General features: G+C 28.7%; 1 protein-coding gene across 3 annotated transcripts in view; it reads left to right on the forward strand.

Moving 5' to 3' along the window:
• The window catches only part of LOC129984169 (nephrin-like), a 335,663-nt gene that overhangs the window by 281,199 nt on the left and 26,909 nt on the right, over positions 1-27,555 (forward strand). For 2 of the 3 annotated variants that reach the window (XR_008785472.1, XM_056093973.1), the window contains exons 8-9: positions 15,865-16,164; positions 18,037-18,165. Coding sequence is in view for 1 of the 3 variants with exons in the window: in XM_056093973.1 (XP_055949948.1) it covers positions 15,865-16,164; positions 18,037-18,165 (429 nt within the window). In the remaining 2 variants the exon portion in view is untranslated. The remainder of the gene's footprint in view (positions 1-15,864; positions 16,165-18,036; positions 18,166-27,555) is intronic. The other variant, XR_008785473.1, reaches the window with a different exon arrangement.

Genomic DNA, 27,555 nt, shown 5'->3' on the forward strand with positions numbered 1-27,555 from the left:
GGAAAATTATAACAAATTTGCAAATTTCAATATATATTTTATACTGAATTTGCATACTTAATTGTACAAAGATTTTTTAGCATACTGGGAATGCTCCACACCGTAAAAGGCATCAATGTATGCAATTTATAATATTTAATAAATGTCGATTAATAAAATATTTTTTATGAGTTTGAGGCTATATATTTGTGCTATTTTAGTCATTTGAATGTGAATGACATTTTATATAATAAATTTTCTATGCATTCGTTGAAATTATAGATCCGTTTCTGGCGCCTATAGTGCCAAAATCTCTCCCATTTGCAACTTTTGCACTATTATTATTATTATTATTATTTTGCTGAATTTATTGAATGACATCTAGAGGATTTATAAGAAATTCGTGTCATTTCTTTTATTAATTTTATCTGCATATACCTCGAAATAGGTAAATCTACTTAAAAACTACTCTTTATTTAAAGTGAAGTAACTAACAAAATGTAAATATGAGTAAAAATTTGGAAAAATTGCAGCCTATTATTGTTGTTTTATTTTAATAATATAATTATTAAAATATTATTTTAATTATATTATTAAACTATATAATATTTTATATTATTACTTTAATAATATGATTATTAAATAATATTTTAAAATATTATTTATTTTAAATACGTTATTATATTAGCAATGCCTTTTTTTTCTCCTTGCATTTCATAAGACTTTCAATTGAGCGTCTAAATATGAACATATCTTTCAGCAACTTTTCCTTTCTGCTGGAGCTTACTGCCCGTTCCCCAATTCCTTTGAGACTACCAGCAGCACTCCATCACGGTTCGAATCCTCTTTTCACTTTTAGTCTGACAAAAGAGCTTTTCCTCTCTCATTGTTATAAATTAACTCCGGAGTCAAGTACCTAATCGTAGTGTTAGGCAGTCGCTCCGCCAACCAGCGAACGTTAGACACATCCCACATTCACTCGCTCACTCACTATCCTTTTACTTTCTATCAAAAGGTACGGGGGTTGACTACCCTTTTCACGCGGAAATACTTCATTAGGAGTGATTAGAACGTGTGATGAATAATTCAGTTTAGATTACCTATCGGTCCCTACGCTTTCCTTTTGAACCATTATATTTCTGAAGTTCAAAAGGAAAGATTTGCTGCCCAGAAAGATGATTGAATGAAGGGTTTATGCATTGTGATGTGTTCCTTGAATTCCAATCGGGCCCCGCGGGTACCCTTGGGTCTTGCTCGAGGGGCTGAAGTCAAGGGGGTTGACAAATAAGGTTAAAGCGACTTTCTCGTTCGGCTAGTTTCGATGGGAGAGAGGGCTGTCGAATGCGGAATTAAGGAATTGTGAAATTTCGGACAATCGGCAAGAGTTTCGGAATCTGTTATATATTTTTATTTGTTATAAGGATTTTCAGATTATTTCGGCTTCCGTTAAGTTATCATTCAAAATGGAAGGTTTCAAGGTGGAATTAAGGCGTGAAAGGGAATAGCATGATTAATTAAACTGCTTATAAATACAACTGCATAATTAAGAGGTTAGTTATTTTGGTCTGGAAAGCGAGAGTTATGTTAGTTTTATAAAACAGAATTGAAATTTATAGTAACTTATTCTTTGGTTATTAATTGTTTATATAGTTCGATAATCAACATTCGAAAAGTATTTCGAATACTTTTTTTTTAATGGAATGATATCATTCGATAATAAATTTTCAAATATACTAGGTCCTTAAACTAGAAAATTACCAGGAAGACCTTTCAAGTATTTAGATTTAAATTATTCTCGACCTTTTGATATCACTTTTTCGGATTTTACTGTGCTTGAAGCAGAACGTCAATTGATTTCCTGAGCTAGGAAATAACATTATCCAATAATAAATATTCGAAAAATGTTTTTTAACTATGCAGCTTCAAAGTGCAGCTAACTATGAAGAATACTTTTAACTATGCAGCTAAGACTATATAAAATCGGTTGCAAGTTTTTTTTTATCTAATTATTTTAATATAATAATGTATTATTAAATTAATAATTCATTATTTTATTTAATTATTTTAATTTTAATATCTTGTGAGGAAAGTTTTGAAATTTGTTCAGAAATATAATTAAATTTTTAAAAAGTGATTGAAATTATGATGCATTTCTTTTAAAATTAATTTTAAATGCTACACAGCCTGGTATATTCCAACTTTGAAAAACGAAGAATAAAATTTATTGTGCGTTAAGTGAAGGATAATAATTATTTCTCAATTTTCATTATTAAAAAAAATTGGTGGAAGTAAAACTATTCTTCACTGTTTACTTTTCAGATAATATATGCTTACACTAGAAAATTACTGATGTAACCATTCAAATATTTTTATTTTAATTATTCTTAACCCTTTATTACTCCTCTGGATTTTACACTGCTCGAAACAGTCTTCCAATTAATTTCCTGAAATCTCTTTCATGATTATTACCGGTTCCGCTTTTGATTCTTCTAAAGTCTTGAATAATATTTCATTATCATTTATGATTTCATATTTAAAAATACATAAATAAACAAAAGGTACTTGAATAAAGAAAATGTTTCCTATCACCTTAAACATAATTTATTGCTTCACATATACTATATTTTGAATATTTTCGCCTTTTTATTGATTTTTTTTTAATTTGCATGCTAAATGGAGTAAAGTAAACTTTTAGTGACAACATTTATCTTTGTATTTAATCGAGGTCATATGTAAGTCGAAGCTGTATGCGTAAAGAAATAACAATGCCTCAAAATGCTACCCATCGTAATTTTTGTACCCCCCCCCCAAAAAAAAAACCCAACAAAAACAAGCTGAACTAGCGTCTTAATGAAAGAAACCTAGATAAATTTTGAAAAATGAAATAAAAAATTGTATACCAAGTGTAACTTAATAAAAAAAATCTTTTGGCACCTAATTTGATTATGGGTTATATAAAAATAGACACATTGGACGAAATTATATGAACATTTATTGCTGAGATATCAATAGTTTCCGGGGGATCCAGCAATTGGTCAAATTGAATTTTGAGGTTGGGCATTTTCACAAGAAAAAAGCTATGATGAAGCCATTCCAAAATTCAGTCCATCCCTTTTGTATTCTTTCAAATATAATAGTTAAGTTTAATGCGATGAAAGCATTAAAATCCTTTTAATATCTATAAAAAATAGAATTGATCAGCAGGATGTGGACTAGTTTCTCTTTGGTCCCATCAGAAATATGTGCTGTATAGATACTCATCTTCGTAAAACTGTTGCAAAAATGTGAACGTATAATCATGAATTTTTCGAAATTCATATCAAGTTTACTTAAATATACAGTTCATTTTTAAGATTTAGACCTTCCTTCTTTTACTTTCTAACAAACTATGTATTCAGAGAGAAAATATTGTAATCATCAAAAAACTTGAGATTTCAACTTGAAATTTTGACGAATCTCCAAGTTTGACCTCATTGAGTTCGAAAAACACATTATTTGCATTATGTCTCTGACCGTTCGTCTCTTTGTGAAATCAATCGATAACTGAAAATGATTTGAATTAAAAAGATGATATTTGTTGATTCTCAAATTCTCATCAAATTTTTAATGAAATTCCTTCAGAGAAAATCTATCTGTAATGATATTCAGTTACAATTTAAATTGATAACTTCAAAACATAAGTAGCTGGATAGATTAAAAATTGATAAAAGGTTTTATATCTAAAATGTAGATTATCTTCAAATTTTGAATAAAATCTGTCAAAGGATTGACCGCCTGCCTATCTGTACTTTCATACGCATATAAGCGGATTGGCTTGAATCAAGTATTGAATTTAATATGTAATCTTGCGACTATAATTGTATTCTTGAGTCAAAATTTTGTCACGTTCAGTCAGGAAAAATAGCCTCCAAAATAATACGTGAATATATTGAAAGTTGCAGTTTCAAAAGGATCTTTAAAAAACCCTCGACAAAATGACCTGATATTGAATTTTATTTTCATGTATGTGAAACAATGGGAATTTCTTTTAAGAAAAGATAATTTTAAAGTTGTACGATAACTTCTCGTCATAAGATGCTAACTAAGAGATGTGATGCTTATTTAAAGCCCACCATCATCATTATCAACCACAACAGGGTGATACCACAGCAGATAGGAAAAAAAAATCGTTTTTTAATTCTCCTTAGGTCAAAGACCGTAGAAAATTTTTTAAAAAAATGAAGCCATTTTAACTATTACAGATTAAAAACTGTAGAAAAAGCAAAACTGAAATCAATTTTTGAATGTCCCCAGACTAAAAACTGAAGGAAAAAAAATTTGTTTTTTATTGTCTCTAAGCCAAAAAGTGTAGAAAAATCAAAGACTGATAAAACCATCAAGAAAAGAAATTCGACGATGTCCTGCTTAAAAATACTTGACATGCTATCCATCGTTTTCTTCAGAGCTGGAATACAAAACTGCATGGCTTATAACAGATAGGAGAGTTTCAGTGGTGATCTAGTAAATGTGTTGAGTGATGCATGTATTCATATTGCCTAAGTTTTAGATTGATCCCCATGCATAACATCATTTAAGTAAATCCACAATCAGAAGTCGCAAAGGTTCAGATCAGGTGATCATGATGGCCCTAGTTTTGGGGAATGACGTCTGCTAATTCTGTCCTTCCCAACATGTAGCTTTTTACTATTATTACAATGTTCAGAGAAGCATCCCCTTGCATGAAATTTGTGTTGAATGTATAGCTGTTGGAATGATTTGCTGGCGTAAAGGAGAATCATAATATGTCCCATTGACTGTGCAGGTCACAGGATCTGAAGGATTCACCTGCTTTCTTTTGAAAAGGCCAAAAAAACTACCTTCAAAACGCACTACAAAGTGGCCTTTTAAGAATGAAGTGGCAATGGTTTTTATTTGGAACGGATATTCCGTAATTTTCAATGTTAACAGAAACTTGGAGATTGAAATAGGCTTCATCTGTCCATAAGAGGGTCCTTGGCAATGCATTATCCACTTTCATTCGAGCAAGAAACTGAAGAGCGAAAGTTTCTTGTTTTGACAGGCCAACAGCAAGCTACTCTGAACATCTGTGTTACTGAATGAATGACATTGGCATACTGACATTGCTTCATAAAATATTATGAAATCACATGACATTTTTAAATTTCAAGAAATTCCTTCTAGCAAGCCATATTCTTCAATAACGTCGAAAAATTTTCTCTCCTCCCTCTGCCACATTTCACTTCAAATGACCCTGTTTTTTTTCGGATTAATCATTCATTTTCTTCAGTAGAATGCAATAATCAGACTAGGGCTACTTCTTAGAGCTTTAAATGTCCGGAATTTCTTCAATGTAATTGCCGCATAGCCATCAGTCTTGTAAAAAGCTTTGCAATCAATGCATGATCTATCAATGATAGAGACCTAACTATCTTCTTTATAAGAATAACAAGGATTTATGTTCCTATTTTTTAATCACAATTTAATCTGCAGTGCACCTATGACGTCTTTTTATTAGTTTCTTAAACATATAAAGCATGGGAATCAGACTAACATATCTTTTAAATCAAGAGATTTTCAGCGTTTTATAATGTATACAGCTCCATCTATCAGTCAACTTTCAAACGAATCATTTTTTCCTTTGCAAAATAAATACCTATTGCTTCACGTATACACAGATGAAACATCAAGTCATTCTTCTCAGAGGTTCTTTTATTTTTCAGAGCCTTTTGGATATTCAATTTTTATTATAATTCCCACTACATATTCGCACGATAGATATATAAAGATGATAGATACATATAGATGATCTGTATTTCGCATGCCATGTAAGGCATTCGTGGCTTTGCCCATGCCCCAAAGGTTTATGCGGGGGGGGGGACAGGGAGGAGTAAAACTTTATTGAATAGTATACCGAGAACTACTACGGGCTACATTGGTTTTACAGAACATCGAATTTAAAATAACCTCTTCAAAATTACGAACAATTGGCGGGATAAATATGATGTTGTAAATTGAGTAGATACTAGATCAGGCGATTTGCACATACCATACATAATTTTTTTTTCTTGACTTCTAATTTTATTGAAGCATAAGAATTTTAGTTTTTATTCTAACCACCCGTCGTGATAATTACTACTTTTATGCCATGTGATATAATTTTTTCAACTGATTGCAACAAGTATTTTAATTGAAGAAACAAATACTAAAGAACTTATATAAAAGAAATCATAGATATTTTTAACGTTTCGAGACTAACGCGCAAACTAGCGAAGTTTCTACACCAGTAGTTCGAAATATCGATCGATAGAACGAAGCACCATTTCATGCCTAAAGAATGATTTACGGTTAAATGTACCTTACAGGCTGGCTTTCTCAGAATAGTAGGCATAGTGTCAGAATTTCTCTAATGATCCGGAAAAGCCATTACTTATCTTATCGAACTTCGGACCAAATTACCATTACTGTTATTTGGCTGTGTGGAAATATTCTGGTATTTTTTTTCAACATATAGTTACATGCAAAGATTTTTCAAACTATTTCGAACAAAATGAGGGTTAAATATATTGATTATTGCTGATTTTAAAACAATATTTTCTTAGTGATGATGACTTTCTGTAAATGCAAGGTTATTAAGGGTTTACGTTCTGATATTTAACTTAATTCCGCCATTAATTGTGCATTTTATTCATCCCCTCAGATTAAGTATAACAGTAATTTAAGGGAATGAACAATATTTTCGTTCGTCCTCTGAATAATGTGAATATCATGACGAGCTTTCATGAAATTCTCATTTTAATTTTCATTATGTTTACATTTTGCTTTTCATTATGCTTACATCTTGCTTTTCATTATGTTCACATTTTGCTTTTCATTATGTTTACATTTTGCTTTTCATTATGTTTACATTTTGCTTTTCATTATGTTTACATTTTGCTTTTCATTATGTTTACATTTTGCTTTTCATTATGTTTACATTTTGCTTTTCATTATGTTTACATTTTGATTTTCATTATGTTTACATTTTGATTTTCATTATGTTCACATTTTGCTTTTAATTATGTTCGCATTTTGATTTTCCCTATGTTCATATTTTTCTTATACATTACTCCACTACTTCTGACTGTGCCTTTAAAGAGCGTACGAGAAGTTTAATGTAATGAATTAAGCTAGCATTATCAATTGAATTGTTTTGTACAAAAAACATTCAATTTTGTTCGTAACATTTAAAACATTTTGTTTCTATGGACTGAAGAAAAATGTAAAATATCGTTGTTAATTAAAGTTCACAATTTATAGTTTTGTATGAGATTAATGTAAAATTCTCTAAAGTTTCCTTGATCACAGCATCCGTCATCTCCAATCAAAAATATTGTCGCCAAATGTTAGCAATAATATAGGGACATAGTATAAATAATAGTTATTATTAGTAACGAAAGAGTACCACAAGTTCTGATAACTTACAGCTAATTTTCTGAAATGGAAGAGTTAACCATTACCAAAAAAACTGGGACCTGTAAAAGTGTTTTGGACGCTGTGTAGTAAAAATATTAACCAATCATTCTAACCAATTTTTCTCAAACTTGGCGTATTAAGCGCTGTGCTATGTCGATGAAAATGCAACAAAATATTCTGCATTTGTAAATGCATTTATTTATGCAATTTAGTAGTCTCGTAATTAAAGCCATGCACTCCAATGAAGGTCATATACGCCTAATTTCCATATAAAATTGAAGATATTTGAAAAGGCCAAGAAGGTTTTGCATGGCATTGATGAACAATAGTTACGAAATATTTATTTTTCATGAATCTAACATTTCTGCCGAATCTACGATGCAAATATATATTTTAGACGTCTTTTTCTGCAGAGAAATTGTAACCAAAATCTTACACAAAATTACAGCTGTGGTCAAAGGACAACGGGCAGCCATTGTGTTTACTTACATACGAAAGTGCAAATCAAATAATAGGCGGTCAATTATTTGACAAATTGGTTTCAAGATTTGCTATGAATCTATATTTTGGATGTTTAATATGTTCTCAAAATTTTATCGGTCTAGCTCTTTGCCTTTTGCAGTTATCGATTTCAGTTGCATTTTGATAGAAAGGCAGAAAAGATCTTCTACGAATACATTTTATTAAAAAAATCTATAATTTTACCGTATAATCAATATTTTAAATTTCAGCCGTCCAGCTTAGAGTGTTATTGAGATGTCGATTTTACACACATAGAGGCATGACATCAAAATGTGTTTTTACAACTCATAGACGTCTGAAACTTCGTCAAAATCTGTTGCTTTTAACGATTAAAATACCTTCTCTATATTTCTTATACTAGACGGTGGAAATAAGACATTAAGTAAAAAAAATATAGCTTATAGGAAAATATTATAATTATACTGAAAATATTTAAAGCAAAATTAAGATTAGTTTAAAAAAGAGTTCCAATGCCTAAGTGATTTATGAGGTTAAATTCTATATATGTTAAGACTTTTTAAAAAGGAATGTGCTTCTGACATCTGTGAGATGACTTCGGGGTTTTTTGCGTAGTAAAATTGATGGTAGGATATTTATAAAACATTTCATCAGAAAATGAAGAAAGGAATTAGCACTCCGAAATGAAAACAAATGTTAGAGAATCTCAGAAATCTTCCAATTTAGAATTAATTAGTTTTATTGGAAATTTAAAAATCTAAGCAGAAACTATGTTACTGATAATAGCAAATGCCCTGGGATTAGAGTATAAAACTATTTTTCAGTACACTATCGCTCTTTAACTACTTCCTTGAAAATTTAAAGAGCAATCAAGAAAGTGCAAAATGAAAAATTTCGGTTAGGAAGAAAGAATACAGGAATGTGATATCATAAAAAGAGGAATACCAACATAGTTGTCGCCTACTCTACTGGGTGGTGAAATGAAACAATCCCGTTAAATTTACTGAAGAAAACCTGAATTTTATTTTCTGAAGATAGGAAATGCTTTTTAAACTTTTTTCATAAAGTCATTCATGATTCAAACTATGATAGAGTTGCAATAACAACTGTACAGCTGGTGTACATTAAAGATGTGATAAAATAAAACTTCAAATTATGTGATTTGAAAGATTTTCCCTTTAGAAAAGGTGATCACAGCGTGGCAAAATCTTATGTGATTGAATTAAAAGAATTTCCTTTTTTTCAGAATCAGCTTTGAAATGGTATAAAATTAGCTTTCAAAAGCATATTTTATAGAATAGTTTATACAACTAGTGTTTTTAATCTTTTTCCTTTAATTTTATTGAGTTTTTTTATAACCTCAGATGATAATGTTGCAAAGAAGGGTAAGTGTTTAAGCAGCTAAACATTTATGTTAAATTTAAAATGAAGATTTAAATGAAGGAAATTAATAATTAAGGGAATTATAACAATCTTTATGTTTCCATCGATTGTATACCTTTTGTACATATAATTTTGCTCTTTTTGCAAAATATATACTGTTATATTCTTTACAGAAATGTATATGAAAAATAGGGAGGTCAAATTGCCTCTTGGCATAATTCATTCTGCAAAAGAATTTTAATATTTATACACTTCGAATAACATAAAAGTATTCGAATGTCCCATGAAAGGTTTTGTTTTTAAGTAGTTAGAACATATATTACTAGATCTTTATACCCTTTCAGGATTTAGTTACGCAAGACCTCGCTTCCGACAGCCCACGATTATTCTTCTAATCTTTCCTTAAGCTGGAAACCAGAGTCGTGGAACAAAATGTTCAAAGTGACATGAATTCTAATATTTAGCGCAGGACTTGACAAGCAATTCCCATACTTCATGACTAACGTGCCCAGAATTTAAGTGAATTTTGAAACGTTAATGCCTTTCGACACTTCCCTATCTTCAATAGTTTAAACTGTTTTACTGTATCTTATGCACCAGAATTCTCTAGTCTTAGTCGGCAAACATTGCTTTCTGTAGGGAATCGCTTTCCCGTTACTCAATTACTTTATAACCGAAACTCAACTGATGCATTATTGACTAAGGCTAAATGGGTTTCGGTATCGGCGACTTTGTTGACAAATTATGGAAAGCTATTCAGGAGACAGGGGTTACTTGATGCCTATGATATTACTCAAGTAGCTGCAAATTTGAAAGTCATTATTCGAGCCGCATAGTTTAAATTTTCTATAGGATATCATCAATAACCTGGGAGATAGAGCCTTCGTGTCAAAATAAAAATTGCTTTCCGTTGTGCCCCGTCATAAGTTTTTGATTATTTGTTGAAGGTAATAATAATTTTTATAAAGTTGATTCTTCATATGGTTATACATTCTAAATAGTATAATAAACATTGTAATAAATAATGTCTTAAGTTTAGTATGAAACTATAATTCGCAGTACAGTTATATTATCGTCCCGTTTTAAAGCAACACTAGGGCTATATTTAGATGGACCTCGTGACTTTGAATGGAGGTCATATGACAAAGACGGCATTTAAACTGACACTCCCTCTGTAAATTTCCACACCACAGCAGCGTGTTGATATTTGGTTTAACATGCATCAGATCCGTTTACACATCGGTTCTTCTATGGAACCAGTTCTAGAATCTGAAATCCTCTGATTTTGTAGTCGAGACCTTGCCACCAGGCCGCCGCGGCCACTGTAATTCGCAATACTGATGCAATCTTTCCGTAATGTACAATATTTATTCATTAGCATTTTGATGAAAATGAAGAAAAATTTGGAGCTTCTGGCGATAATCAAATCAAACAGTATTTCCAAGGAAATCCCACAGATATACAATAATCAATTAAAGAAGTGGGATAAGCTATTATAAGAAATAATTATTATTGTATCTTCATAACATTGATAACAATGAAAATTACTCGAAGAATCATTTTGCAAAAAAAGACGAATCAATAATTATTTTATACCTCAGACCTTTCCTATGACGAAAATCAACATTTTTCGATAATTATATTTGACGTGCCTTTTTCTGTAAGAGTATCAATTTCCATTTCTGAAATTGTATTCATATTTAAGATACAATTAAATTTTAATGCCGAAGATTCCACTTGAGTAGAGAGAATTATATTGGGAATGTATATTCATATAAATTATTAATGGCAGATTAATGATTATGTTTCTCATTTTAATGATTATTCACATTTTCTGATTGTATTTCATTTGCTTCCCAGTAACAAAGAAAAATTTATCAAACATGATTTAGATTTATCTTGAACCTAAACATTTTGTTTGTCCATTCTAAAATTTTTCTGCATATTTCTAAAAACTAAATTAAAGTTTTTTTTCTTTGATTTCTAAAGTACTTCATAATTTATGCTTCTACGCTCATAATATCCACTGAAATCAATATCATAAAATGTCTTATTAATATCATTGTTTTGAAAGATATCTCCATTTTTTTTACATATCATTAAGATTCCAATTAGTTGAAAGTCATTAGTATCTTTCCCTTCATATCACCAATGGATATGCCGTCACCATAACCATTTTACTCCCACTGACGACTTGGTGACGACTTGACACCCGTTTGACAACGTGAAGTACTCTAAAGTGGATTTCAATCGAATAGTATTTTTGATGTACAATATTTTGCAATGTGAGGCATGTTACACTCCGCAAAGTTCTCCTCATTATTCTATACAGTGACATTTTTCATTTCTATAAATTATTCATATATCCGATAATTGTTCTTTCATTAGTATTAATTTATTTTTAATAGCTAATAGCATCCTTTGTTGCAGTATAAATGGTAATTAATTAATACTTAATACTCTTTTATAAAAAACAAGATAATACATATTGTTTCTCATTTTATTTTCTTAACAAATATAAATTTATTTCAATGCAGTATTTTTTTTTATTTGTATAGCTACAGTTTCTTAATAGTGGTTTATAATATTAAATAAATGTACTTATTTATCTAAATGTGCAACTAAATTTGTGTAAGAAATGCAAAAAATATCAACTGAGAATTATCTATTAACATGAAACATAAGATTGTTTGATTGACTTATTGAATGCTATAAAAGTAAAATTTTATTCCTTACTAGCCTCTTTTTGAAACCCTCTGGATTTCAGAAATATCACATTTGTTTATTTTGAATTAAATTTCTTGAAAATGACTAGTTTACGGTTCTCCCAATAATGTGAATTTAAGCATAAAATTGTGAGATATAAAACCACTGTAATGCTTTCCTTTTTCTTCGCATGATAATTGGCATTCCGGCCAGATGTAGCGTTACCCGTTTCACCTCACATAATTAAGTGGCTACGGACCGCCAGATGAAGGTCCTCTTCATTAGTAGAGTCATTGTTTGTGGACATTTATTATATCCAGATACAGATTCACATGAGCATAGATGTGTGTTTCGCCATTTCAAATAGATCCATCATGTCTTAAAGGGAGAAGAACGTGAAAACATTCACATGTTAAACTTTTTTTTTCCATTAAGAAGGTCCTTAAATCTTCAAGAAAAGACCAATCAACAAAAATCGTTGTAATTAAGTGTCGAAATTAGGTAGACTTTAGCCGGTATTTAAATGTGAATTGATTATAATTAACATGTGTTCGAGAAGGATCAGTTAGAAAGATGGATCATTAACAGACACTGCCACAATGAACTGGAGACCATTGAGGAAATATTTCTGAGCAGCTATTGGGTGTAAGGAACGTAAGTTCACCGATGAGAAAGTCAGAGGCGGAGATCTGACTGGAAAAAAAATGCTGTTTTTTTGTTTGAAGAGAGGGGAGGAGAGCAGTGTGCTGAAGAGGATAATTCGGAGAGATGTCGGTATCCGAAGAAGCGTTCCTGAGTTGTGAGAAACTCCATGTGATTCTTGTTTCTATGATAGAATCCATCCGATAAAGATCGGTGGATTTCTGGAGCGACCCCCTAGAGTAGCTGTTTGAGCTAACAGACTGTTAGCGTGTTTTTAGTGTCTATTCTCCTTTTTGATCGAGGAACCCTTTGGACCGCTGGCGTCCTGGAATAGGGGTAGCGCTTCTTTCCCTTGATCTGGGTGTCCTAGGTTCGAGTCCCTCTTCGGGCACGGTTGTTCTTCGTCTGTGTTCTATCTGTGAGGTGTGTGAATGTGCCCCCTTGTAAAAAGGGGTTGTGCAAGCGAATGTGTGAGTTTCATCTTCATATGAGCTAGAAGTCAGACTTCTGCCCTCGGGTGCTCAGGGGCCAGCACCCTCAGAAGCTACAGCACCCCCTTTCCGTGGTAACGCGGATACGACATCATCATCAACAACAACCCTTTCGACCGTTGTATGAGTTTTGTAAATGATATTACTTTAGATGAGAACAAGTTGTTTTGTGTACATATATGAAGCTGTAAATAAAAGAATTGTTTTATTAAGATGCTCTGTTATTTGATCATTCAGGATCAAGATATTACACCACTTTATTTTAATAGCGTTACACTTGTTCAGTTTATTCTGTTCCTCTTTAATGGAATAAAATCTCAAGGCATTACAGAAGCGCTAAAAACATAACAATGCGTTTCTGAGTATATTCTAACCGCATATTTTATTTCACAATGCCAACATCGCATTCCTTATTTCTCACGCAAGTAACATTACTTTTTATGAGGAATGGGAAGCAATTACAATTATGTCATCAAAGAGTATTCTTTTAATTTTTTAAAGGAGTAAAAATTATTATTTTATTTATATTTTCAGTTTTTATAGTGGAAATATCCTTAGAATCTCATATAGCATTTAATTAATTGCAATTAAAATTTTAAAAACTAGAATCGCCCAGAATTATTTCTTTTTATTCTATAAAATAAAGTAAAGAATAAATAATATATATGTTTATATCAAATTTGGCGACTCTAATTCACTTCAGAAAGTGCGAAAACATTCACACGAGTCTCTTTATTATTAATAGTAACGTCAAATTACCATAATGCACGAGAGCCAAAAAATGGCGAAGATGTGAATTTTTAAGCTTTAAAACTCTGGCACCTAATATCGTTTCATGACTTTAAAAGCTCAAAGTGAATTAAGATCTGTAAATATTTATATTTTAAAAGTAATATAATTGAACAATGGAACTAGACTTCCCGTCTAGACATAGAACTCATAATATTTGAATTTCTGTCTACTTTTAAAAGTCTAGAGCCTTTCTAACTTCATTTACACTTTATAGCATGGGTTTAATTTATGTAAGAAAGCTTCATTGAAATTATAATTCCTTTTAACTTAAGTATTATAATTTTTAATATTACCATATGTCAACATGAAATTTGAAAGGAAATTTTGAATTTCACTAAGCAGTACATTAAATGTTCTATATCATGTAAAATTCTTGGTCATTTTTAAATAAATGAGCTAGTTTAAGTAGTTTAATTAGTGGATAAAGTATAGTATGACAATAAATAACGTAATTCTATTTATACCATTAATTATGTATGAGATAAAGAATCTTTTAGCGAACTTATTATCATCAAATTATATATTACTGCATAAAAATTTAAATTTTAAAATTGGCTTTTAAATATTTTATATATTTTACAAATGCATTTAATGGTTTAAATTTCCCAATAGTTTGCATAAATTATTCGTGGTAAAGGAGTAAGAATAATAAGACATTCTTTGATAAAGGGAAGTTTAAATTTAATACTTACAGTATTTTATTGATAGTATTCAGATTTTAAAATTTCCTGAAGAATCGTTTTGTGAGCATTACTAATCATAAAAATCTACTGAGTGATCATTCATTAAATGCTAAATCTAATGAATGAACATTATTCAATTGTTTGTAATTATTCAATTGTTTTAGCATTACTTATTCGAAAACTACCAAAGACATAATGAATTGATAGATTGTAAATGAACATCCGAAGTTTCTATCATTTTTACCAAAAATATGTTATTTAGTATCGCTAAAATTTATAAAAAGAAATAACTGCTTTTAAGTGACATTATTGATAAATTTTCCACAGTATAGTACTAAAATAAATGTAGGCATTAAGCTGTTTTTTGTAAAGAAAATTTTGAATTTTATTTTAAATATTTTGATAAATAAATCTAAAGATATTCTGTTTGAATATCACAGTAGGAATGAGGCAAGAATAAGGCCCTCTTTATTTCATCATAATTTTGTTATATATTCAAGTAAGGCAGTAAATTATCATTCAGAAAAAAATTATTGGTCTTAAACGGTTAAAATGTTTATATCATAGTTCATTAATTTAAACATTGCCAATCTTTAGAAATTTTTCTCGGCATGAATGACTGTAAATCTCCCATTTCAGGTTTTTTGTCCATTGGTTCGTTCAATGAATTTGAAATTTTCTTTCTTATCATTCTCGATAATACAATTTCCAGAATTGTCAGACAGAAAATAAATACTGTATATTTCTACATTCATCATTCAAATAACATGTAATAAGTGGAAGTTATAAATAATATATTTCTTATGCTATTAATTCTATTAGCAAATCACACAGCTTGATATTTCAATGATATTCTATAAAATATTGCATATTATTGATCGATCTCTAAAATATTGCATATTATCATGAAAATAATTTGCAGTGTTATAGAGTATTTTGTTCTAGAATGAATAATTTTTTTTTCGAATTGTTTTAAAGGATATTCATACTTAATCATTTATAATTATTAAATTCTAATCTTTTTCCAACTATATATTAAATTCTATATATATCAACAATTATTAAATTCTAATCTTTTTCCAACTATATATTAAATTCTATATATATCAACAATTATTAAATTCTAATCTTTTTCCAACTATATATTAAATTCTATATATATCAACAATTATTAAATTCTAATCTTTTTCCAACTATATATTAAATTCTATATATATCAACAATTATTAAATTCTAATCTTTTTCCAACTATATAGGTGCTCCTGAATCTCCAAGAGATTGTGCAGTCACGAACCAGTCATCCCACTCACTGTCTGTTGAATGCGAACCAGGATATGATGGCGGACTGAGCCAGACATTTCACTTAGAATTATACAACTCTGTGGTCGAGCACTTGGCAGCCAATCTGACAAGAACTGATGCACCAGCATTCAAAGTCCATGCTCTACCTCCAGGTACAGCATTTGTTCTGGTTTTGTATGCATCGAATGGGAAAGGAAAAAGCAACTCAGTGGCACTCATGGCTTCGACATTGCCTCCACCTGAAAGACGAACAGGTAACGTGCAAAAAAATTATAAATTTGAATGTTTTTGCATAGAATGTTTCATGTGCTAATGAGATAATGATAATTTGTGATTAATAATGTATTGAGCTATAATCAGTCATCGGTGGAAATTTTGAGAACTCAGCCCAAGTCAGAAGATAGATGATAAAATAAAAATTAAAAAAAAAAATGTAACTTGTTTTGTTGAGTATTTGGCAGATCTGTCTAAAGGCATACATAAGCAACCGACGAAGGTATTCATGAACCACTTCAACATATCAATTGTTGCAAAGATAAATGAACATCGTAGATATCTATATTGTGGTTATGTACAATTAAAAGAAATATCTGGAAAAGTTAAAGAATATATTCTGATAATAAAAAATCAGGGTAGAGGAATTATATTAGACAACTTATTGAGCATTTAAAAAATTAATTTTTAATGCAAAATATTACTTTACATAACAGTTCGTTGCTGGAAGCATGCTATTTCCTTTTTTTTTGAAATTTTAAATTTGATTATTCACTTTATATCTGAAGAAAAATTGGGGTTGCAGCTCATTATTTTATTATTGTGTTGACAAGAAATATTTTCATCTTAATGAATCACCAGATGATCTTATAAGAAGATATTTCAGGATTTTATTTTTTTACTAAAAAGGATTTAAATGTTTAAAATTCTGATGACTTTTTTTCAAACCAGAGTATCCGTACACAACAGACTATCTTTGCAATGAACATCCGTAATTTGTTTAGTAATCAAAATAAATTTTTACGCCTCTTTTTATGTGAAAATGATTTTGAGTATACTTTTTACTCCTCACTCTTGTTGAAGGAAATGAATCTATATTATGTAATAACATTTTTATTTACTTACATATTTTATGATTGCTTTTCGCGCATTATATAAATAGTTTATTATTTCGAAATTTTTCCTACTGCTGTGACAAGCTTTGTCTTTCGAGTTCGTCAACAAGAAGCTATTTCGGCAGACTTAGCAACCATTTGAAAACGAGTCATCATGTATAATATAAAAAGAAATGCATTAAATAATAACAATTTTGTATTATGATGTAATGCTGCATTTCAGTTAACTAGCAAGCTTTAGTTTCGTATTTTTGCGTCTACATACCCAATTTTAGACAATTTTAAAAATTAGTTTGTTTTTTTTTTATCCAAAGGAAATTCGTGATTTTTTTTTCACGAATTGATGAATTTTTTTCGTGAATGCAGTATTCTTGAATGCATTGTGTCATATTTTACAGTGCATATGAGAATGTATCACACTATATAACTTCGCGTGTAATAGCTGATATATTTATATAATCAAAATAAATAATTATATCAATTAAACTAATAAAGAATAATAATAAAAATAACCAATATAACTTAATAATATTTGCTTATAATCAAAGCGATAAAATAATGAGTATCTTGCTCTTTGTATTAGTAAAACACTTTATTACATTCATAAACTAACCTAAAAATTGACATCCAAATGTAGAACTAAAATTGCCAAAAAATCCATTTAAACCAACATAATATTTTAAATAGGAAAGTAAGATTCTTTCCATTTACGATGCCAACTTTAGTTATTAAATAAATTAGAACCTTTCTATGATTTCTTCATTTTGACTTGGACAGTCATCTCTTCCCGGAATTAATTACCATTTTCATAATCTAGAAATATCTGCTACATTCCTATCGTTGCTAGTGTCTCACTGCAAGCTTAGGTAAGCATTTCTAAGCAATTCATTGATTTCTCATCCATGTTCACATAGGAGCCCTGCCAAGCCTTAATCTATAACATTTAAATAAATTAGCAGTCATCTTAGTGCATGTGTAATAAATGAAAAGCGGTTAAGCTGATTTATTTTCCAATAGCAGAGGAAGACGTGGCAACTGTTAGTCCGATACTTGGCATTCTCATTGGCGTAGTTGCTGTCTTAGTGGTGGTTGCCATAATTATTATCATCATCGTCAGAATTCAAAGCTCAAAGAGACTTTCTAAAGGTAAGTTAGATATTCTTGGTTTTTCTTTATATAAATTTGTGTATTTAAATATAAAAAATTAATTTGATTAATAATAACAATTGATTAATAAGTGAAATAAAAGACATAACAACTAACGATATTGTTAAATTGCTTTGCCTGGAATTTTTTTTATTACAATTGAATTCTAATATAATCAATAATAACCAGCAATTTAAAATAGCATACAATTTAATGGAATTTCATGTATAAATTAAATATTAAGTTAGGTAGTATCATTTTCTACATTATTTAGTGAGACAAACGCTTTTTAAGATTCAAACATGAATTAATATCTATTTTCTCTTTTTAACTGAATAGTACTACGTTAAAAAATGACTTAATATGATCTTTTTGTCTTAAAAGGATTTTTCTTTAATAGAAAAATATCCCTTTTCAACAATTTGCTGTATAAATTTTATACTACCATGTGTGGTTATTTGATTTTCTTTCCCTTTTAGAGATAATATTTTACAACAAGAATGAATTAATATACTTTTCCTTTTCTTACATACTATACATATACAACAACATACTAATAACATGAAATCTAAATGATATAGAAATTACTTCTTTTATATTTCCTTTGGTAATCCCATGCGAAGCTTTTTATTATAGCTTGTTATTAGTTCTTTTCCAGGCATTCTAATTCCTATTAGAATATTCTTGAATTCGAAGTTTATTTTAATTTCATTGAAAGTTAATTGATGAAGTTACTTGAAAGGAATTCATGTAACACATCGGAATTAATTATTTAATTTAAACGAATTATTTTCATATCTAATATTTAATGCAAATTTTTGCAAAATATTGAATTATTACTACTAAAACAAATTCATTTTTCTTACCAAAAGAAGCAATTTTTTATCTCTGAAATCGCAGAGATCTATGACTTACATGTTCAAAATAATACTGTTTCAGAAATGGGTCTTCAGAAACGAACTGGATAATTTTGATCTGCTTCTCAGAAAATGAGTGTTGCCATAGTCTTGATAGTCGAGAGTGATGTAATTGATTGGTTCATTTTTAACAAATCATGAATTTTCCATGAAAACGCATTTAAAGATCCCCCTCCCCCCAAAAAAATCCTGTGATATATTCATGTATCTAAAGCAGCTTTGTAATGTATTCTTGCGCTTACAGGAATTATGTGACACAGGATGCCCGAAAGGTATGGTTACATTTTCAATAATTAATTGCAAATGTATAAACAAAGATATTCAATTACGGTTTTTTGCGTAAAATCACAAAGTCTGTTTTGCAATGTTTATTGCTCTATTTCAATATGCTCACCATTAGTCGCGTGCAAATCATAGTCTAAACGAGATTTCTAGCCACGTACTCCAGCAGGATCAACATTCTGAATGGTAGCTGCAATTCGACTTTTCAGTTATTAGTGTCACAAATTGCAGATTGGTAAATAACGTTTTCCACGTATACCCATAAGAAAAAGTCGAAAGGTGTTATGTCTGTCAAGGTGACGGACTTCTTTCCATTTATTGCCTGGACAAGTTTCCATCTAAAATCTTTTGCACATCTAAACTCCAGTGTAATGGTACTCCACCCTGCTGAAAAATGGTATTGGTTTGCAGGTCTTCTTCTTGAGGAAATGCCGAGATTTCAAATACATCAAGATACTTATCAGAGAGGACAGTGACTTTGGAAATAAAAAAAAACGGTCCAATAATTCTATTAGGAAGTAAACCATACCACACGTTTACTTTATGTGTGTCTCTTGCTTCTTCCAGTAAGGCATAAAGATTTTCTAATCCATATATTCGAGTATTGTGTGTATTAACAATACCTGATATGAAAGGTCTACGAATGATCTGAAAGCATTACGAATTGTAGAAAATTTTCATCATCCTCAATTTTTTCTAACACTTTTTCTGCAATATGTCCGATATCGAGGCTTTGCATTTCATTAGAAAGAAGCTATATTGTTTTCTTTATGGAGCTTGCAAAACTGTAAGTGAAAATATGCACGTTTATTTTGAATTCATTTTTGAAAGTGTAGCCATACTTTTCGGATACCTCATTCATTCCTGTACTTATAGAAACTGTTTTCTTCTCAAAAAGAATACATTTTCTTTGTTGTAACTATACTGATTTAGAGAGAAGTTCCTATCTTAAAGAATAAAAAATATTGGATATTTGTGTCTCTATTTCTAATCGGAAAATAAATTTGTTATTGTTTATATTGCAAATTAATTAAAAATTATTTTATATTTTTCATGTAATCTTAATTACATAGACGGGATTACGTGTGTTCAAAATTACGTTTAATATCGCCACAACACTCATACGTATAAATCTAATTAACAGACAATAAAAAATTTTGTGAAATTAACTTATAAGAAAATTAAAAAAAAATCTTTAAAAATTAGATAATGACCGGAAATAAAAGTGGTACCAGTGGAAAACTTATACCCCTTGTATTGCTATATAATTATTTTGTTAAAATAGTTATTGTTAAATTTTTTACTGTTTTAAGAACTATTTTTATCATTAATATGCTCTGAAGTTATTGAGAGGAAATCATTAATATTGTGTGATTTTTTTTAAAAAATAAACTCAAATTATAGTTTCGTTGAAGCGACTTAAAAGAACTTTTAAAAATACTTTTTTAGTAAGTGCCTCGTTTCGAATCAGTGACTGTGTGCCAAATTTGATAGTTCCAGTTCTAAAGACATGTTTGCAAATCAATTTCAGAGATATATTTTCATGTCGAAACACGCAATTTGCAGATAATATGCTAATTTATAAATATTATATACTGATGCATGTGGATTGCAGTTCCCGAAGTACCTACTCATCACATATATTAGTTCATTAATTACAATAAACTATGCTTAATCGGGAAATCAATTTAATAGTCCTAGAATACTTCATTGCACTCTAGATTTCAATTCTTTATTATTCAGCATACAATTGCTAAGCCAACATTTTTTTTCTCTTAATAATTTTTTTTTCCTTTTCACATAGTCATTTTTTATAGTCAATGGCAGATTATTGAAGTTTGAAGAGAATGAGTAAACATTTAAGTAATTGTAAATAGTTAATTCATTTAATGCTTTCAAATACGCAGCTAGTTGTACTTATTAGTTACCATTAATCTGTAAGATAAGAGCTAAATATTGAATATTAATTTTAAAAGATAAGTGCTTTAACCACTTCACTGTCTTAGACGAGTATACTCGTCATGGAAAAATTACAATATTTTGCGTTATGTCGAGTTTATTCGCCCGGAGTAATAAGTAGTGACAATTTGCAGTTTGAATTACAATTTTAGTAAAAACTCAAACAAATTCGTTAATTCCAAGATGTTTAAAATATTTTGTGGTCAAGTGGAAATCAAAGGAAACATAAAAATATTATTATGTTTTGTACCATGCTTTGCACAATGTCATTCTCAGATAGCAAATAAAAATAATAAATGAATTAAAATAATAATTTAGATACGCGTTTTCCGAAGAGATTTAAACAGTTAATTGGTTAAATGTAAATTAACTATAACACAGAAAATTGTGAATAAAGATATAAAGAAAAGCAAATGGTTGTAAATAGATTGAATCATTATATACAAAATAAGGTTGTTTGAGAATATACCTAAAGAATAGAATTTGTAGAACAAGAATATAGAATGTAAAAATACTTATATTAATGATTAATTTTAGAAAAAGGATAGATGATCAGTTGTGTTAGTGTGATAGTTAATGTAATAATTTTAATTTTGAAATAAATATTTCCTAATGACTATTTTATTTTATACCAGCAATCTTGCACCACTTTCAGAAATAAAATAACAAACATTAATTTTTATATTAATATATAATTAGAAATTTTAGAATAAATCATGAACTATTTAATATTAGTATCTAAAATTAATATAATCTAATATTTAAATAATAATTATATATAAAAATAATATAAAATGAATATTACATTTTGTTACATAAAATAAAGAAATATCATTTTCAAGAATAAAATATCTAAAATTAATATCTATATTAATATCTAATTAGATATTTTGGAATAAGTTATAAAATATCTAATATTAATATATATTAATATATGTCTAATATTAATATAATATCTAAAATCAATATAATCGATCTAAATAATAATTGTATTTAAAAAACTTAGTAAATCCGAAATTAGGAAACTTGTGGTGGCATTTGAAAGTTCTTAAAATGCATTATGTGTCCGAAAAAAGTTTTTCATGATCTTTATTTCAATGTCTAAGCTTTCTTTCACCGGTTTCTTTCTATCTGTATCTATTCGTCCAATTCTCTCAGAACATCTAAAAGTCTTCTTCAATACGTTAATTTGAAAATATATATTTTGATTCAATTTAAAGGAGAACACGTTTTCTTGTAAGCGTAAATAATCTCTCTTATATCTTATGTATATTTTTGGAGGGAAAGGGTGCGTTCCCATCAGTTCCGGGAAAGACTTGTCATAAATTCTAAATCTGGTACAATCATAGCCAAAGGGCGATTGATCTACGTCGGCATCGAATTTGCGTCACGTGGAAGTCCCTCGAGATATTTCTCGACAAATCTCCAAAAGTAAATTGTGTGGTGGGAAGTGGAACGGTCGGAAATGAAAAGGTGTGTTTGAAGACAGAAAATAACTATCAAATATCCGTTTCATGTTTATTTTATTATCATCGATTGCTTTGCAAATGTAGTTGGTGGGTCAGGGGATATTCTTGATGGATTCAAATTTCCTTTATTTTTTTTTCTAGAAATATATAAGAGGATATAGTTACATGATAGTATCGCTTTGGAATTGAAAGTTGTTTTCAGATTTATGTAAGAATAAAACTTGTATTTTCCTTCATGCCATGTGGCCAATCTAGAGCCTAATGAAGCGGTAGATTTATTAGTAAATATAATTAAAATCTTTTCTAAACAAATTTCACATTGCAATATATTTCAATTTATGAGTTGTACATTATTTTCTTTATCTGTTAAGTGTAACTCCAAAAAATAATATCGCTACGAATAAAAAAAAATATATATATTATTTGACCCGGAACAGAGAGTAAGTCAATGGAACCAATTTCAAGATGGCATGTTTAAGAGATAGTGATTTATTTGTTTCTTTAAATTTTTACATTGCTCTTCCAATCGATTTGAAAAACAAAAATGAGAGATGGGATAAGTTTTGATTTAATAAACAGCCCAATAATATAATAAATATTTACTGTGATCGCGTTAGATATTTTATTAGATACAACTATATTAGAGATAGATAGTTACCTATAACAGAATTGGGAGATGGAATATGTTTGGATTTAATAAACAGCCCATTTAATGTAATAAATATTTACTGTGGTTACGTTAGAGAAACATAATTGAGAAATGGGATGCGTTGTATTTAATAAACAGCCCAATTTATTTAATACACATTTATTATGGTCATGTTATAATTCTGTTAAATACGAAATAGTTTTGATGGATTAGTATTAAGGAATATGCAAAACATTGATGAACAAATGTTCTGCAATAGAGAAATTGTCACTTCTTTGGCTCTTACTAAAAATTTACTGCTGTATAGAGCACAGTTAAAAATTCTTGAGGTAGTCAGTTAGTATTAATGACAGAAGAAAAATTATTATCTCCTACTCTGGTTTTAGACATTTTGTTGTGGCTTTTCTGAAGTAGATGTGGAATGAGTTATTGAAATGCCAGTGTTACAATATTACTAAAGGAATGGAAAGCCTTTATTGTCTCTTCAGTAGAGAAATTTTAGCACCCAGGCAAAGAAAACCGATTCCTCATTCATTTCATAGATTCTGAAAGAAAAAAAAATGGAAAACGCAGTCTCACTGTATTTGGGGAAAATAATTATTGAAGCAGTATTTTATCTTCTTTAGTTAAATATACGTCATTAGTTTTTATATAACACATCATTTGTAATCATTTGAGGAACTGAGGGGGGGGGGAGGACTTTCTCAATATAATATTCTAGAATAAAATTTTACTTTAAATTTGCTAGTGTATTTAAAAAAATAATATCCCAAAATTTTGGAAAATAAAAAAACTTTTTAAAAATAAAAATTGTTTTACAAAATTAGTGGATTTTTGGAAAATTTCTTAATATTTAAGAGCTATCGGTACATTTATGCCCTTAAAATTTTAAAAAATATCTCTTCAAATATTCCTTTCTTTCTATTCCAAAATTCATAAGAATAATTCCATTTTTCCTTTTTTTTTTCAAAATGTGTAATATATTAATTTTTGCCAAATGCTATTTCTGTACGAGCGTAAGTCACATGTCTGGGCTGTACTTGTGGTAAATCATTTTTAAGTTGCTAAAAATAACAGAAACTTTGTTTCTGTTAAAATTTTGTCTTGTGTTTCAATTATTTCTATGATAGATAACTTGTTTTCTTCGAATATGAGTTATATTTTAAAAATATCTCTTCAAATATTCCTTTCTTTCTATTCTAAAATTCATAAGAATAATTCCATTTCTTACTATTTTTTCAAAATGTGTAATATATTAATTTTTGCCAAATGCTATTTCTGTACGAGCGTAAGTCACATGTCTGGGCTGTACTTGTGGTAAATCATTTTTAAGTTGCTCAGAATAATAGAAACTTTGTTTCTGTTAAAATTTTGTCTTGTGTTTTAATTCTTTCTATGATAGATAACTTGGTTTCTTCGAATATGAGTTATATTTTAAAAAAGTAATATCCTCTAATTTCGAAAAAATATAAATTTATTTTTTATAGTAAATTCTATTGTTTGTTTTAGTTGAATAAGTATATCATATTTCTTGGCAGAGTTCAACCTTGTATTAAATTTAAGTGAATATATTAACATATATTTTGAAAATAAATTCTTAGAAATAATAGTCTTCTTCGCAATATTTATTTGGGAGACGCTTTGGAAAAGTTATTTTTGTAGACGATATATCAACATTTCCATCAAAAAGTTTTAAACCTTCAATAACAACAAATGTTTAAATAGTTTTTTTCTTTGCCAATAAAAAAAACATATTGAAAATTAAGTGAATAAGTTTGATGAAATAAATATAATTAAAGCAAATTGGATTTTCTCAGTAAGGGATAATTTATTAATGAATGCATTTGAATTTTCATTCTTTCTTGCTTCTATGGCATTGCTAGCAAACGTTAAATCAGAATAACTTATCAATGAACCAAATCATTAACATAAATAGGGTTGTTCGCTAATGTAAACCATGTATTTGAAAGAGTTTCGAAAATATTTGATGAATTTGATTACCTTGTATTTTTCTGTTATTTACTAGACTCTTCTTCTTATTATTATTCTCTAGAATTGTGCAAAAATAAATAAATACACTATTTAAATTATGAAAAAAAAATTAAATTTCTGAATAGAATGTATCGAACTTACAATTTCTGTATTTTATTAGCATGGTTTCAATTTATGACATTAAAGTTATTATGGCTACTCTATAATCCTTCATTGTTTCAAATCTTTTTTATTTTAAATCGTTTTTAAATAAACTTCCAAAACTTTATTGAATTTATTATCGAAATAAGCATAAAAAATGTATACATATGTGCTGGATCAAAATGTTTAAACTAATATTTATTTCTTATTTTGTGTTCCGTTAAAAATTTATGGTTACAAATGAATTCGTTTTATATTTATTCACTAGAAAAACTTATACTTATTTTAAGTCAACACATGAAGAGTTTAAATGTAATTCTTAAATTTGGAATCACTTTACTTTATTTGAATTGAGTGTTAACATTTTTAGATAAATAAAAATATATTCTGTCTCTAATCGCAATTCTTCGATACTTATTAAAAATATCATATATATATTTTTTTCAAATAAGTTTTATCCTAAAATATTATAGAATATTCAGCATTGTACATTAAAATGCGAGATGAAATATTTTAAATTCACCCTTAGCACGCCTTTGGATATTAATTGTGAATTCCCTTAAACTGCGGGAAATGTAAGAAATGTTCCTTCATTTGGCAATGCATTTATGGGCGTGGCTGTTCTTTCTGGTATTCTTTCTGATGCTACCCATTCACTCGAACGCAGGTGATAGACCAATAAGTTTTTCAATAACAGAATAAAAAGGATAGAAACTATTTGGATTTTAATTCCTCATTTTTCCGGAAAATAATTTTTTTTGAGGAATTTTGATTTTGAACAACAAAAAAAGCGTTGCATATGCTGTTTTTTTAAAAAATTAATTTTCGTTTATCTAATAATTTCTTTATTTATTCTGTTTTTTAAATTATGTTTTCGACTTGTAAAATTTCAATTACTTTTTATTAACATTTTTCAAGTATAAAGTTAATTTTCAATATTAACTTTTATATTCTTTTCCTATTATAAATACAAATTTAAATACATAAATAAATTGTTTGAAAAGAATGTTGAATGCAGAGCTCAGATATTTATAATATTTTATTATTCAAAATAATAATTGCTGATTTTAATTAATCTCATATCAAGCAAGATATTGAATGAAAATCATATTTAAGCTTCGAATAATTAAATATTCATGAAGTGTTTCCTATTAAAGCTTTTAAAAAATATCTATGAATAATTTTTCATAATTGTTTTGAGTTTTAAAACTGGAATTATATAAATGAATATACTGATGAAAAATGTATGAATTTGTAATTCATGCATTAAAAGTCAAGATTTCTCAGCCTATCTAGAAGATTATAATTTATGTACACACAAAAATTATTATTTAATGCTTTCGTGTCTCTTGAATGCCATAATAGTATTCAAAATATCTTCTAATTATATTACTTACTTGGTAGATGAATTTTAATAAGCAGTTTATTCATAGATCAGAGATTGTATTCATATTATGAATTTCTGAATCGATAAAATTTTAAAACCAAATGTCGTGCGATAACATATAGGACATTTCACTTTTTTACTGCAGCGAAATTTATTGCGATTATCACCGTTCATTACTTGTTAAAATGCATTTGATTCCAACCGTTTTTGTTTATTGCATCATTGTTATAATCAACTATTTTGTAAGAGTAAAATGTTTGCCCCATTAGAGTAGATTGATGTTGTGAAAATCTCGTTAAAATAAATGATATTGCATATTAAGTAACATAATTCGAAATTCGTCCTTTTTAATTTTTTTTGTCATAATGAAGGATAAAATGATGTTAAAAATTTAAAAAGTGATTGAACTGACACCGAAGGACGAATAACGAGCAAAAAATACATGCGCATTCTTTAATTCAGCTTAGCTAAGTTTTATTAGTCTCATTTTGAAACAATTGTATACTATTGTTTTAATAGTATAATATACTATATAATAGCAATTTGGGGCATACCTCTAATTTAAAACGTAATTAGATGACTCTGCTGTATTTA

The sequence above is a fragment of the Argiope bruennichi genome, chromosome 9 (assembly GCF_947563725.1).
Source record: "Argiope bruennichi chromosome 9, qqArgBrue1.1, whole genome shotgun sequence".
Classification (NCBI taxonomy): domain Eukaryota; kingdom Metazoa; phylum Arthropoda; class Arachnida; order Araneae; family Araneidae; genus Argiope; species Argiope bruennichi.